The sequence below is a fragment of the Lolium rigidum genome, chromosome 1 (genome assembly GCF_022539505.1).
Source record: "Lolium rigidum isolate FL_2022 chromosome 1, APGP_CSIRO_Lrig_0.1, whole genome shotgun sequence".
In the NCBI taxonomy this organism is placed as follows: Eukaryota; Viridiplantae; Streptophyta; class Magnoliopsida; order Poales; family Poaceae; genus Lolium; species Lolium rigidum.
In genome coordinates, this window is record NC_061508.1 from 107,242,601 (window position 1) to 107,254,665 (window position 12,065).

At 45.1% G+C, this 12,065-nt stretch overlaps 1 protein-coding gene across 1 annotated transcript; it reads right to left on the reverse strand.

Annotated features, from left to right (window-relative positions):
• Positions 1 to 7,698: 7,698 nt before the first annotated feature.
• LOC124679299 (probable RNA methyltransferase At5g51130) lies at positions 7,699 to 11,658 on the reverse strand. Its single transcript, XM_047215084.1, has 8 exons — positions 11,409 to 11,658; positions 10,396 to 10,510; positions 9,787 to 9,834; positions 8,844 to 9,093; positions 8,649 to 8,736; positions 8,473 to 8,538; positions 8,050 to 8,118; positions 7,699 to 7,960 (listed from the first exon to the last, which is right to left on the reverse strand). The coding sequence occupies exons 1-8, from the start codon at positions 11,634 to 11,636 to the stop codon at positions 7,871 to 7,873; spliced, it is 954 nt and encodes a 317-aa protein (XP_047071040.1). The 5' UTR covers positions 11,637 to 11,658; the 3' UTR covers positions 7,699 to 7,870.
• Between the last annotated feature and the right edge of the window lie 407 nt (positions 11,659 to 12,065).

Here is a 12,065-nt window from a genome sequence, read left to right on the forward strand (position 1 = left end):
ATACAATATTTTTGTTATCATCGGAGGCGTAATATTGATCATCCGAGGGCAAGCAATCACAACACGACGTGGATATTTGGTAACACTAACACAGCTCAGCGAACAACGGCTACGTCTACAAATCTTTACATGTTCTTACATCTTACATGTTCGATATATACAGCTCGTAATGATTAACGTCTTGGGTACAGCTCCATCTTACATGTTCTAAAACATCGAAACTGGAAAATACATATATGCAACGTACGATAATTGTACAAACTTCAGACTACATGTATCGAGAGTTCGAGACTGACTAACCTGCGTATTTACGAAGCAACTCGCATGTATTGGAGCAACCGAGCAAGCTAGCTAGCTTAGCGACTAACACAATTGTATATAGCATGCTAGCTCGGATCTTGTGACGTGCTCCTGAATTCCGTCCGGCGCTCCTGCCGGCTCTGCCGATCAGCATGCAGGTGGTTACCCAGCTCCGTGGCGGCCCACACATCCACGTCCTCGTCGGTGGTCGCCGGACTGTGGTGATGGTGGTGGTGCGCCGCCCTGCCGCAAGCGTCCTTGAGGCAGCGCACGACGCCGCTGATTAGCAGCCTCAGGGCGACGACGGCCGCGACGATGAGGAGCACGGCGAGGAAGTAGTCCAGCGCCGTCCGGTGGACGTGCATGCACTCGGCGACGCCCAGGCAAACCATTGTTCAGGTGCAGCTCAGTGCGAGCCGGCTGGCTATGTAAGATGAGATGAAACGGGAGGGGGAGAAAAATGGATTCCTTGCTTGGCTTGGGGCAGGGGGGGGCGATGGAGATGGTTGCACTGCCCCTGTGGTGTACGTGCATTCCTTGGGCTTTTGGAATGTGGTTGCATCTTCGGACAGTGACTGATCAGTGGCTTTTCTTCCGAGTGCTCTTGGAGTGGGCTCATGTGAAGCTTGAGCCGCAAGACAATTGGCGATTCTCCTCAGCTGCACCAAAGTTGAACAAAGCATGTATACTGGAAGTACAGATTCCCAAGGAATAATACTTCCTTCGATTTAAAAAAATTGCCTAAAAATAATGTATCTACACACTAAAATACATCAAGATACATCTATTTTGGGCAACTATTTTAAATCGGAGGGAGTATAAACTTTTATGTTGAGGAGTTCCCTACATATATTGTCGGTGAGTTCAATTATTCGTCCGGGAAGCTCACTTTTCTTGTTCGGAAGTTCAATTTTCATTTGGGAATATCTCCCTTTGTCAGAATAGATCACATTTTTCGAAAATTTACATTGTATGCCCCCCAAGAAATTCAAAATCGGGAAGTTCACTTGTTTAAGTGGGGAAATACACATGTTCATCTAAGACGCAAATTGAAAAAATAATGCAATTACACATCAAAAGAGCCTTTCTCCCTGTACTCTTTACTTGCCCGCTCCCCCGCGTGGAGGGCTTCGGCCCGCAAGGCGGCGGCCTCGACTGGTGAGGCGACACCGGCTCGGCGGAGAGCGGTGCTTGCGGGTGCGGGATGGCCTCGTGCCCGCGTGGGCGGCGCGGAGCCGACATGTGCTGGTCTCGGCCAGGTGGTCCTTGTGGTCGCCGAGCCCAGATACGAAGCGACGGCCCCTCCCTCTCCAAGTCACGGTCCTCTCCTCCAGATCTACGGCTGGTGCGTCCAGCTCTCGATCTGGCTGGGGTGTTGGCGAGGTGACCGACGACCGGGAGAAATCGCAGACCGGCTTGCCGGTCTCGACGTCGGCGATGGCTCTTCGTGCAGTCTATCTCCTTGGGGGGCATCGTGGTTTGTCTTTCTCCTCTCCCTTCCCCCTACCTCCCCGGTTGAAAGCCTAGATCTTTGAGGATCGCAGCGTCGGTGGTGTCGTTGTCCTTGCTGAAGGCGCGGCCTTGGGCGAGAAAGTGGGTATGTGGTCGCTGGTGGTTTTTGGTGGTGTGCATAGGTGTTCGGTGGGCGGTGCTGCGACCGGATGGTAGCACCCACTTCTTCTCCGGCTCCCCGTGCAGTTTCTTCTCGGAGACGAGCAACTGGACAATGGGGTGGCTCTCTTCAAGATGTGTGCTAGAAGTGTCTCGCCGTGCACGGTGGTCCGCTGTGGGTCTCGGCTGCATTTCTCATTTAGGCTCAGGGAGAGTGATGCCACTGGCCGGCGGTACGGCGTCCTTCGAGCCAGGAAGAGGAGACAGAGAGCCTTCTTCGGCGATGGACTCGATGAGGTTGCAGTTTTCGCTGCTCAGGTGCAATCTACAGGATTGCTTGATCCTTCTTCAGCTAGCTTCTTCAAACTCCGTAGTTGCTTGTGGATGAGGGCCTTGGCTACCTCAAGCTGTTCTTGGTGTTTATCCGTTGTGCTTGTTTGGTCGATGATTTGTAAGTTGTTCTTTAGTACCAATGTACTAGCCGTTGGCTACCTCAAGCTGTTCTTGGTGAGGGAGGTCAGCAGGCCGCTGAGAACCTGCTGATCCTGTTTGCGCCAGGCCGCGTACTCAGGATTATCGATCAGATCCGAGCTTCCAACGGCCGCAGGGACGCGCTTCGGCGGGTCAGCGTTGGAGCTGTCGACGAAGCCGAAGAGGTCATTGCCATAAAGGGCTGGCAAGGCCTGAGCTTTCCAGAGCAGGTAGTTTTCCTGATCTAACTTGATGGAGATGGCGGCGCTCAGCGTGGCCGCAATGTTGATCGGGACGACGGGCGAGGAAGTGGTTGGAGCCATGGTAGATGGGTAGGGGTGTCGGCTCTGATACCATATAACAAAACAAAGACGGAGAGGAATTGGTTTGTATGCCGTGCATATTGCATCGACACCTCAAGTATATATAACACCCGATTGGGTTAGGGTTACAGGTTCGGTTTACAATCACAACAACCTCTATGATTATCTGAACATCTATCTACAGCGTGTTAAACACGACACACCTGTACACGTTAGAATCGTCTACAATATCTCAACTACCGTCATTTAACAATGTGCAGTCAGCTTTATCTGGACATGGTACACACATAAATTATTTCATTATTGTCTCCTTTGGTGCACCACTAGAAGTTAAGGGAATTTCCATCCATTATTGATATAGGAGACATACTTACTTGACCCAGTGAAACCTTTCTGGTTTCCAGAAAATTTAGGAATGTAGCTATAAGCAATGTGATCTCTGTATGCTTGGTGGCAATTATAATGAGATCACCTACTGACTTTCATAGGTCATCATTCCCTTATCTTGGGCTAATAGGTGAATGTTACAGAAAGTTGAAATGATGTTTATGTAAATTATGTTTGTTTCTTTATTTCCTTGAATAATTAGGTTTTCCTATGGTCATCTTTACAATCATTTTTCAATCACACATTATTAGGCGTTGTTGTTTCAAATAATTTATATAATTTTTTATTTATTGATTCCAGAATGATGTTCGTTACGTATACAGTTAGAAGTTGTTCCATTCTCTCTGTAAGATATACGCTAGCATCAAGGGTATATATGATACTAAGGATGGTGCTGCCATGAGCAACTCTGCAGGAGGAATTGGTGTCTGTTCACGACATCATGCTGCTAGGAGCTGTAGCTTGACAACCAGGACCCCCAATGGGATTGATCAGTCCGTGGGCTTCATGCAGGTATTACTGTCGTGTATGGCCTGTCGAGATGTCGCACAACTATATTTTGCCCAGTTTTACACGTGTTTCCACTCTTTTTATACAGTTAGCAGTTGAAACGTGATTTTATTTATTGATTCTCGTTGTGCTATGACTTATTGTACATGCACTCTGTTATCTTAAATCGGATACATGATATTTGTGAAGATATATATATTCTGGCTAAAAATAAATTTAACTGACATTGATTCTAAATAGTACATATTTCTCAGATATTAAGACATACCCATAACTTTTTTGCTAATATTTCATGAAAATAGAGGGCGGCAACACGTCTATGTTCTTCTTCAATGCTTGTACATAACGTACTATAAAGGCATCCTATATTACCCTCTGTTTTTTAATCAACATATAGATTGGTGAATTAGTAATAGTTCGTGTACCAAAAGAAGCTACTGAAACTGTGGTATATGGTTCATCTTATCTTGATTGGTGAATTAGTAATGCTTGATTATCCATGTCAATGAATAATCAAGGTCTGTGAGCAACTTCTGAAAGATGGTATGTCAGCGAAGAATACAAATCTGGTATCAAAGAATAAAACCACTTGGAAGTTTTGAGAAGAAGATGTCATCAAATCAAGCTAAGGAATCTACTAAACTAAGTGAACCAAAGCAAATTAAAATCCATCTCTTTTTCAATTATATGTGTAGTTAGTGTTTTTCATAGAAACGCAAGAAAAAGTTGAAGACTATCATGTTTGAGGTCTCCCTTGTCTTAAGTTTTGTCTTATGGAATACTTTTTTTTTGCTCTCCAACCATGAATCGGGCGTTTCCTTGGGATTTTCACAAGGGCTGTTTGGAGGAATTTGGTATAGAGCAAACAATCTATGACATATTAGTATGTTGTATGCAACACTTGTATGGTAGCATGTGCGTCCTAAAGTTACAAACGAGAAAACAAGATGAATTCAGATAGAGCAACATGTTGTCGATTGTCGTGTATACATTCAATCTTCTCCTAACATTGATGGGCGCCGCAACGCGCACCTTCATGGTCTAGTATGTCATATATTGTGCATGCCGATGGCACCTAGGGCATCGAGTTGGCTCCCATTTTGGTATCGATTTTGGCGCATCTATTTCTCGAGAAATCGACTGACCCCTAGTCCTAAAATCTCTCAGCCACGTACACACACAACCGTTATAACTAGGGACAAGGGAGAAGTCCACCCGATATGGGGGACAGATTGGCCACCTCCCACTTCAGAGCAACATAAAACACGTGAGCCGGTCACTTCGTCTATCAAAGCATACCACCCTTGCAACATCATTTTTGTATTGTTGCAACATTGTTATAGCATTCTATTTTGGAAGGTGTCAAAAGAATGCAAACATATTTGCAGAATTTCAAAAACACCTCTACATCATAAAATATAGTGTGTACGCAATATGTCTTCACTTGTGTGCAGCAAAAAACCATCGTTCCAAGCAAAGTCCACGAGAAAAAAGTCAAAAGCTTATTCAGCATGGGAGGCCAATGTTTTGCAGCACCTCCCGTAAACATTTGCGACATTTGTAGCAATGCCCACATTCGTCGCAACATCTCGCTTGTGTGTTGGCAGTAAAGCAAACATGAGTTTGTAGCATTTTGAACTCAATTCGCGAGAAACTAACTTATAGCATACGTCCGGAATCGTTGCCGCATCTCATTTATCAGTTCTACCAATAGGCATACGAGTTGGTAGATATTGGACAGACGTTATGCAACCGAAAATCTGCGAGCAACTAAACTCGTACAGTAGTCTATGGTGTACATGGTCTCAGTGATTAGGCATTGCCGGCTGTGAATCCAGCTTTTTGTGTCTCTCAGTTGTGTCTCTCAAAGCGTCCTCAAAGCTTTTTGGGGCGCGCCGGATATATAACCGGTCGCATATATACGTTTTAAAAGGGCTTTTCGCCCGGCGCGGTCTAATATGGTATCCGGCGCCTCGAGGCATCCCGCTCCACAGGTTTCTGCGGACGCGCCGGACAGAACAAAAATGAGGCGAGCGGTGGCGGGTCTGACGCGTCACTAAGACACGAACGTCATGCAACTGTCGCCTACCTCTCGATGAAAGTAAATGGCACGCATCGAAGGTGTTGTTTCCGCAGATGCGCATCGACACGTCTCGTCGCGCCTAGCTCTACGTGCCAGCGTTAATGCATGCCCCCGCTCCCTCGCCTCCCTCCGGCGTATAAAAAGGGGTGCTCGCGCATCGCCCCTCACACAAACCCTAGCGCCGCAATCCCCAACCCTAGCTGCCACCATCTCAAGGAGTCGAGGTGCGGGCCGCTCCATGGCTGCTCGAGGTCACGGGCATGGCCGCCGCGGCCACGCTGGAGCAGCAACGCATGCACTGTCACCGTCGCCTGCACCGTTGTCGTCTTCCGAGGAATGGAAGTTCGAGTTCATCATCGTCCTCAATGGAGACCCACTCTCGGCATCCAGAGGTTGCTGGACAAGTTCACGAGTTCATCGCCGGCAACGAGCTGGCCGCGCTGCAGTTGTGGGAGGCTCGCTGCGGTTTTTGTCGGTGGCCGGTGGATGTGCTCTTCGACGGGCGCGTCAAGATGTACCTCCACACCGGCTGGGAGAAGTTCGCGCGCTCCCACGACCTCCAAGCCGGCTGCATGCTCACCTTCTGCTACAAAGGCGACGACGAGATGAGTGTGAAGGTGTTCAACGACACGTCCTGCCGCTGGCACTACCACACTGACGATGAAGAGGACGATGATTGAACATGGTGAGTGTTCTTTCTTTGTAGAGAAGATGGTTGCCTGCCAATTGAAGTCACTAGTGTATGTTCTTGTATGGTCTTCGGCGTATCGAAGAATAACACGGCACTCTTCTGATAAGGGGGATCCCAGCAGATCCACCTAGGTGTTGCCCGATCTTTCACAGCGAGACCCCTGGGTAGTAAATCCTCCCAACAACGCGATGAACGCAGCCTGGAGAAGAGGGAACGAATCCAGCAAGCAACGGATTGATGAACGATACGCCTCAAACCTTGAGCTAGATAATCCTTGATGAACACAAGAACCTTTGCAGCGGATATAATAGATAAACGGCAGCGCCGTACCCCCGGAGGGATGATACACGTGAACACACGCAATAGGGTAAACCCTAAACTTTAGTCTAAACTTGTCTAACCTAAACCCTAGCCACCTCACCTCCTTATATGAGGGGGAGTGGTGGCCGGCCAGCCCTTGTGGGCCTCTCTAACTTGGTTTGGACAGGCCCAAACCAAAACTGACTCAACTTATTAAAAACCCTAATTGGCCCATATATGACCATTACATGAACTAAGATAATTAAGCTGGTGGAGTCCTGAATCTGGACTCCACATAGACCTCCATGCCCGTATCATCTTCAGCTGTTTCCAGTTTAGGTGACTGAGAGTGTCTAAGAGTGTTCTTTCTTCGCACCGAAGAAGGCGAAACCGACATACCTACACTACTTAAGTTTTCTAATTTTGCAATATTTCAACCATGTTCAAACTATGTATTAGTTTATGTAATATTTCTCCTATCTATTTAAATAAAAATGCAAAAAAGAAAATTAATGTAATAAAAAGTTCACGGGACGCGGCTAGTGAGAGACGCACCCCAAGCACGACACGAAGCGAAGGCGTCCTCCAAACGCCGTTTGGAGCCTAAGTGGAGATCTCTAAGAGCCCCATGCAGATGCTAGTTCCGGCGACCTTGAGTCCGACTCACAAGATGGTACTCATTCGCATTCTGCTATTGTGGCTGTACTACCACCTCATCATAAAGCTCTTGCAGGCTTGCAGACAACGTCAACATGCGCCACACGGCAACCTAGATGAGCAGCCTCGCGGCTAGCAAATAGTCTGTCCACTGCAGTTCGGTAGACATGCTGGGAATCTAATGTGCTCGTTTATGCACTTAGAAGCTGGGATCGTGAACCTCATGCATTTTAGGCATATTCATACAGAATGGAAATGATATATTGCTGGAAGGTATTAGCTTGTACCCATAATTCATTTATACAAAAGCTACCATCCGACAAAATACCAAAAACTACACCTAAGAAAGGCAACATAATCACCCTATCCATATCATTCCTTGGGTGGCAAAGTCCTGGGCAAGAGTTATGCAAGCCTTTGATCGTTGTTTTTGTACTAAACAAAGCAACAGTGAAGCTCAACAAACCCCAAAGAACCAAAAATTGTGCATCTGATGCACCACATGAGCCTCTTGCAAAGAACGTTAATCCCATTCCATCATTTGTGGTAAACTTCGATTGGGCGATCAAAACCAGCGACGGAACCAGTCAATCTGTCAGTAATAACCTCCACTGACCTGAACCCGACCTGCAATCCGTATCACTTCATGGTTTAGAAAGTGTCTGCTGCAGGGACATGTTACTGAACATAGAAAGAGTTGATGGTACAGAACGCACCTTGTCAAGAAGAATCTCCCGGAATTTCTCAGGATATATGCAGATGTCGTAGAAGTTCTCTCTGGCAACCTGAAACCCACAAGAAATGGCCGGGCCGTGTGAGTTAACTTCAGAGAAACGTAGGATCAGGATTTCTGTTAGTATTCTTACTACGATGATTAAGATTGTGTGGTCAGGAGGACCAAAAGAAGGTTATGCAAGAGGTAAACCCCAACGTGAATGATGATGATGATGATGCAAGCCCAGCAAGCAACTCAAACCAAGAGTACATGTAGCTTTTAAACAAGGGATCAAAAGCAAAACAATGCGATGCATATATGCCTACCCTTCAAAATAACGGTGGGACTTCAAAGTTTAAACAAGCATATCAAGCCTCAACAAAATCATCTAGCATCAACTATCACTCTGACCATCAAAAAATACCTCTGACACTGATCTGTTTTTCTTATACGAGATCCAAGGTTGAGGCTCCATGATAAAAATCCCTCCCTGAAAACGAGAGAAGCAAGAGGAAAGAACACAAGGTATAGTTAGTATTTCCTCTTATCATAGAGATTCAACTTGGGCCCAGCCCAGCAAACAAAAACATAAATATATACCGGTCTTAGAAGACTCCAGATCTTCACAAACAAAGTGATTATGCCATCATCACCCCAGTTCAGGTGGATCCATTTTGTCACACTCAAACTGCACGAGAACACAAGAAAAAATAAGCGCCATCCAATGTGGACAATGAACAATACAAAGAAATCCAAAAAACTCTGCCATGTCTCTATTGTAAATTTGCAACTTACCACATAATGGTGTCATACTGTTCTGAATATCTGTGTGTACTCTGTACAAAATTGTCAGGCCGAAACGAGACAATTTCAAAAAGATCATGTTGTTTGTGCACAGAAATATTTCCATTTGACATCTCAGATACCACTTCCGGACAGCTTTGAGTTGTGGAGTCTGATGAGTTATGAACCTTGGCACTTTTTGTAGCCACCTTGCCTGCTCGAGCTATCGTTCTTAAATTCCACTTAGCAGTTTCAATCAAGCCTAAAAGGTTAAGATAAGAATCAGTTCAATCTGACAAACTCAACACAGCGACACATGCTACACAAGGAACTACTCAAGTATGCTGGGTAATGCCAAGTGGTAATCTCTCAAACATTATTTACCTAATTAAAAACGATGCATACAATGTTAGGAATTTACAGTGCATCCAAGTCTCACCATCATGAATGCCCATACCTTCATCACAAGATTCCATATTCCACCGAAAACTAACGAAAAAAATCTCATACAAAGTTTGTCATTTCAGGATTGGTTCAGTTATCCATAAAAATCATCAAATTTGTAAGCATGAAGGTGTGAGCATCAGCAAGGATTCTAAATCTTTATAAAATAGATAAATAACAAATAATGTCTCACAAAATTCCACTACTTTAGACCTGCAACCACACACCTCAAAACGATTGTGTCCATAAATGCTATAATAATTATGACCGCTAACAACACTGAGCTGGCATATTCAATAACTGGTCAAGGAAGTCGATGATATGTTAAACAGAACTAGATTTTCTCATTTTATATTGGTCAGAAAAATAAGGATTAATGTTCTCAGCGTGAAATATTATACATGAACAAGCGTCAACCATATCTTCAGAGTCCAGCTACCAGGTATTTCATACACCCAATGCAATAACAAATGGAGATACAATAAAACTTCATTAGGAAAAAAGTTTAAACCTGAATCAATGTCAACTCCAAGGATGCTTCGACATTCAAACTTCATAGCTGCACAATGTAAAAAAAATACAAATGAGAAGCAGCATCTATTAAGAAATTTATGTAGAGTACACAACATTCTACAATACTACAATTCTCTCACAACTGTAGCAACTATCCTTAAAAAAAGCTACATGACACCTGTGATCTATCAAATTTGTAATGTCAGAAGAGCCACCAAGTCATCATACACATAATGATGAAGACCAGCAACAGGTTCTTATGTTTAAATGCATTGGATCAACAGTTGCAGCCGAGTTGTCACATGACAACCACGCTATTGCAGACCATAAGCGCGCAGGTAGGCGGCATGTTTATGTAGGGTGATCACAACCATCCTAATGTAACCATATGAATAAAACAAATAATATTTACAATAGTTGGCTAAATAATGCTTATATCAATATTGACAAGATTTTTATGTTCAACAAGAGCCAGTAAAACAATGAAACTGCATAGGAAAAGCAGTCTAGTAATTCGAATTGAAACTATAACATTTAAATACATAGGCATAAGAGAGACATATCATCAACAAAAAAAAGAACAAAACTAATGTCCCAAGAATATTACCTAGACCAATTGTGACCAAACCCTGGTTGCATCCAATATCGAGACAATCCTTGCCTGCAAACCACTCCTTCCTGAATATCTCAAGGCGGGGATCTTCACCAACATTATGATCAATCTGTCAAACATCAAAGGGTAAGGTTATCAGTTAAGATTGGTAGATCTGGCCATTGAGTGATTTTGCGTTGTATTAACTATTAAGTGAAGTATCGTGCTCAGCATAGAAAGGTTAAATGTCTAATCTAGTGAATAGACCTTCTATTCATCTATCTGCTTCCCTCGTACAAGCAACTATAGTGTATTTAGCATAACCATATCTACGAAAACAAGCACGTGAAACTAGGCTCTGTGCCCCTCCACTTCTTCTCTGCCCAGTAGCTACCAAATATAGTTATACCTGGGCCCTAGGTACATTTATCAATTAGCAACTCTCCTACATGCCCAAATATGCAGTTCAAAGGCTCAAAGGAGCAATGAATACTGTGTCCCCTGAAATTTGACAACCATGCCACACACAGTACCACTAAGGCTAAATTGTCTAAACCAATGAAACGATGAATTACTACAGAGTATAAAAGTGGCAATTTCAATGCCGACATACCCCAACAGACAGATAATGCCCATCCTGGTCTACCAGGTACTAAGACCAAACAAGACACTAGAGAACGGCACTGTTTTCGTATCTGCGCAGTTTCCATTCAATACCCAAAATGGGAACATCGCGCCCTGCTTACACTCAACTTTGCAAAACGTATGGCATGGACCAATGCCCGGGCCTGTCAGTGCTCAGAAGCATTTCATCAAACAGCTAGGGTGCATCCTTAGCAAAAGCTCCACCTCTTCCAACTAACAAGAATCCTAATCCGTGTAAACCGTCCCAATCCCAGAAACATCGCGATATCCGCCGAATCATTTCACCACAAAACTCCATGGCATGTGCAACATAATGACGATTCGTTGTTTTTCTTTTTGGAAGAGAAAAGGCAGGGGACGGGGAGGGGCGCGGTTGAACTCACTCGGTAGCCGTAGTAGTTCCTGTAGTTCCCGTAGATGAACACCTCCTTGTTCTTCCGCTTCTTCCCTTGACCTCCACCACCTCTTCCTCCTCCTCGTCCTCCGCCGCCGCCGCCGCCTTCTCCGCCTCTTGCCGGCGCGTCGCTCTGTTTCCTCTTCGCCTCTCCCTGGGCTCCCTTGGCCTCGGGTGGAGGCTGCACAGCGTCCTCCGGCGATGCCGTGGTGACCATCCTCTCTGAAGGGGTGACTCTCTTCGCCGCCGCCCTTCGCCCCTGGTCGTGGTGAGGAACGGCGAAGCAGAGGAGAAGAAACCCTTGTGAGGCTTTGCGGCGCCGACTTGAATAGGATGGAGAAGGCCCGCCAAATGGCTATAAATTACACGGATGCCCTCGTAAGCTCTTCTCCCCGAAGAACCTGCGTCCACGAAGAAATATTCTTTTTTCAAAAAAAATTGTACCCACTCCCATCTAAATTAATTAACTGAACTTTATTTAAATATGATATCTATACTCCTATATAGTGTACCAGTTTTGAATTGTATAGAGAGCATGAATCCTAACCGTTGGACTGGAAAATCTAATGGCTGAGAGTGGAGGGATTCGCTATGAACAGTAGCTCACAGTTGTTTCGCATTGATCTAGAACCGTCGTGTACCTTCT

Bases quoted from the DNA above. Each gene is read 5' to 3' on its own strand.
- LOC124679299 (XM_047215084.1), bottom strand. From the start codon at position 11,636: ATGGTCACCACGGCATCGCCGGAGGACGCTGTGCAGCCTCCACCCGAG. The intron at 9,835-10,395 runs GTAATATTCTTG...TACATTGTGCAG, and splicing joins TTTGGTCACAATTGGTCTAG to CTATGAAGTTTGAATGTCGA. The intron at 8,737-8,843 runs GTAAGTTGCAAA...GTTCTCGTGCAG, and splicing joins CAGTATGACACCATTATGTG to TTTGAGTGTGACAAAATGGA.